This window comes from Chondrus crispus, genomic scaffold, assembly GCF_000350225.1.
Source record: "Chondrus crispus Stackhouse genomic scaffold, scaffold_42, whole genome shotgun sequence".
Lineage (NCBI taxonomy): Eukaryota > Rhodophyta > Florideophyceae > Gigartinales > Gigartinaceae > Chondrus > Chondrus crispus.
Genome location: NW_005179363.1, coordinates 181,623 through 183,241, shown reverse-complemented (window position 1 = coordinate 183,241; position 1,619 = coordinate 181,623). Strand labels below are relative to the sequence as shown.

General features: G+C 63.9%; 2 protein-coding genes across 2 annotated transcripts; both read right to left on the bottom strand.

Moving 5' to 3' along the window:
- Positions 1–399: 399 nt before the first annotated feature.
- CHC_T00006476001 (hypothetical protein) lies at positions 400–825 on the bottom strand. Its single transcript, XM_005719067.1, has one exon. The coding sequence runs from the start codon at positions 823–825 to the stop codon at positions 400–402; it is 426 nt and encodes a 141-aa protein (XP_005719124.1).
- A 259-nt stretch (positions 826–1,084) lies between these two features.
- Positions 1,085–1,537, bottom strand: CHC_T00006475001 (hypothetical protein). Its single transcript, XM_005719066.1, has one exon. The coding sequence runs from the start codon at positions 1,535–1,537 to the stop codon at positions 1,085–1,087; it is 453 nt and encodes a 150-aa protein (XP_005719123.1).
- Between the last annotated feature and the right edge of the window lie 82 nt (positions 1,538–1,619).

The following is a 1,619-nucleotide window of genomic DNA, read 5'->3' as shown; positions in this document are numbered from 1 at the left end:
TTCGACAACCGCGGGCCGCCGCCACGTGGCGGAGCTCCGCCGTTCGACGAGCGCGGGTCGGATGGGTTCGATGACCGGCGGCGCAGGCCGTCGTTCGACGAGCGCGACATGCGCGGTGGACCGCCGCCGGGGCGCGACTTCGACGACAGGGGCAGGGGGCGCGGCTTCGACGACAGGGGCAGGGGGCGCGGCTTCGATGACAGGCGTGAGTATGACAGGGGCGCGCACTCGCCTGGCATGGGACGCGGCAGGGGCAGCCCCCGATTCGACGACCGCCGGAGGGGGAGGGGCGGGTATCGATAGAATGGCTGGCTTTGTTGGCGGTGGCATGCGGCTCGCGCGCGCTGGCTGGCCTGTGCGGTCAGGGAATGGGGCGCACGTTGGAAGAGTGGGCTTTGTTTAGACTGTCGGATCTAACCACGTGTAGGTATCAGTGTGTGTGTGTGTGTGTGTGTTTGGTGTAGGCGCGTCATGGGGCTGTGACACAAGAAAATGTCTCGAGGGCTTGTTTAGGTTCGCAGCCGTGGAAAAATAGATGATACGCAGAATGGTAAAGGCAGCAGGCCGACAGCGAGAAGCAATATGTAGGTTGCCAGCGGGAGGCAGCGCTGTCCGTACGGGCGGGAGAGAGGGGGAGCGAGGGGGAGCGAGGCGCGGACAGCGGATGGGACGCTTCAGCTGGTGCAATGAGCAAGCGCGAGTCCAGAAACGGTGTCGATTAGATTGTCGAGCGAGAGAGGGCGGCGGCACGATAACAGTACGGCTAACAAAAATACAGCGAGTGTGCAGAGTATTATTACGGAGTCGATGACGCGCGCGATGCATTAGCGGCATGCGATACGCGGCGCGGGCGGCGGCGGCACGATACAGTATGACACGATGAATGAGAGGTTTTGGGGACAGCGGGGCGGTACCCGCTGCTGGCAGCGGGTAGCGAGGCGGGGGGCGAGAGGTGGTGTTGATTTTGTTCCGGACGGCAAAGGGGGAGCGCGGCGTTAATGTCGGGGACAACGGCGGCCCCGTTGTGCGCGGGCATGTGGGTTTGGATGATACTGTATGTGCGGGCGAGGACGGCAGCAAGCGCTCAGGGGGGGTTGGAGTGTTGAGTGGACGGGGGAATAAGGGCGGGGCGCTGGTGATGATACGGAAGGCAGTTAGCGGGAGGGCAGCGCGGGAGGGCAGCGCGGGAGGGCAGTGAGCGAGGCGGGCAACCAGGTGTGTGTGATGTGCGGATGGGCGCGTTTAAAAGGCTACCAGAACAAGGGGTGCGGCGAGGAATACAGCGAGGAATACAGCGAGACTGCGCCATGCTACCCCCAAGCCGGGCGGCGGCAACTCGACACGGATCAGGAGGCGGCCTTGGCGAGGTTCTGCAGGACGGTGCCCGAGTATCCGAAGGCGAGGCTGGTCTCCTTGAGGCACGTGTCCTTGAGGTCGCGAGGCCAGTCGCTGGCGACCTCGTCAATGACAACGCGGACCTTGCCCAAAATCGCCTTGACGTCCGTGTCCCACTCGTAGAAGGCAAAGTGACGGCCATCGAAGAGGCGGTCCTGCATGAGCCTGCCGATCATCCTCCCGCCGGCCGAGTGGGCAAAGTAATAGTTGTACCAGCGGCACAG

Coding starts and splice junctions, on each gene's coding strand:
- CHC_T00006476001 (XM_005719067.1), bottom strand. CDS start 825: ATGCATCGCGCGCGTCATCGACTCCGTAATAATACTCTGCACACTCGC.
- CHC_T00006475001 (XM_005719066.1), bottom strand. CDS start 1,537: ATGGCCGTCACTTTGCCTTCTACGAGTGGGACACGGACGTCAAGGCGA.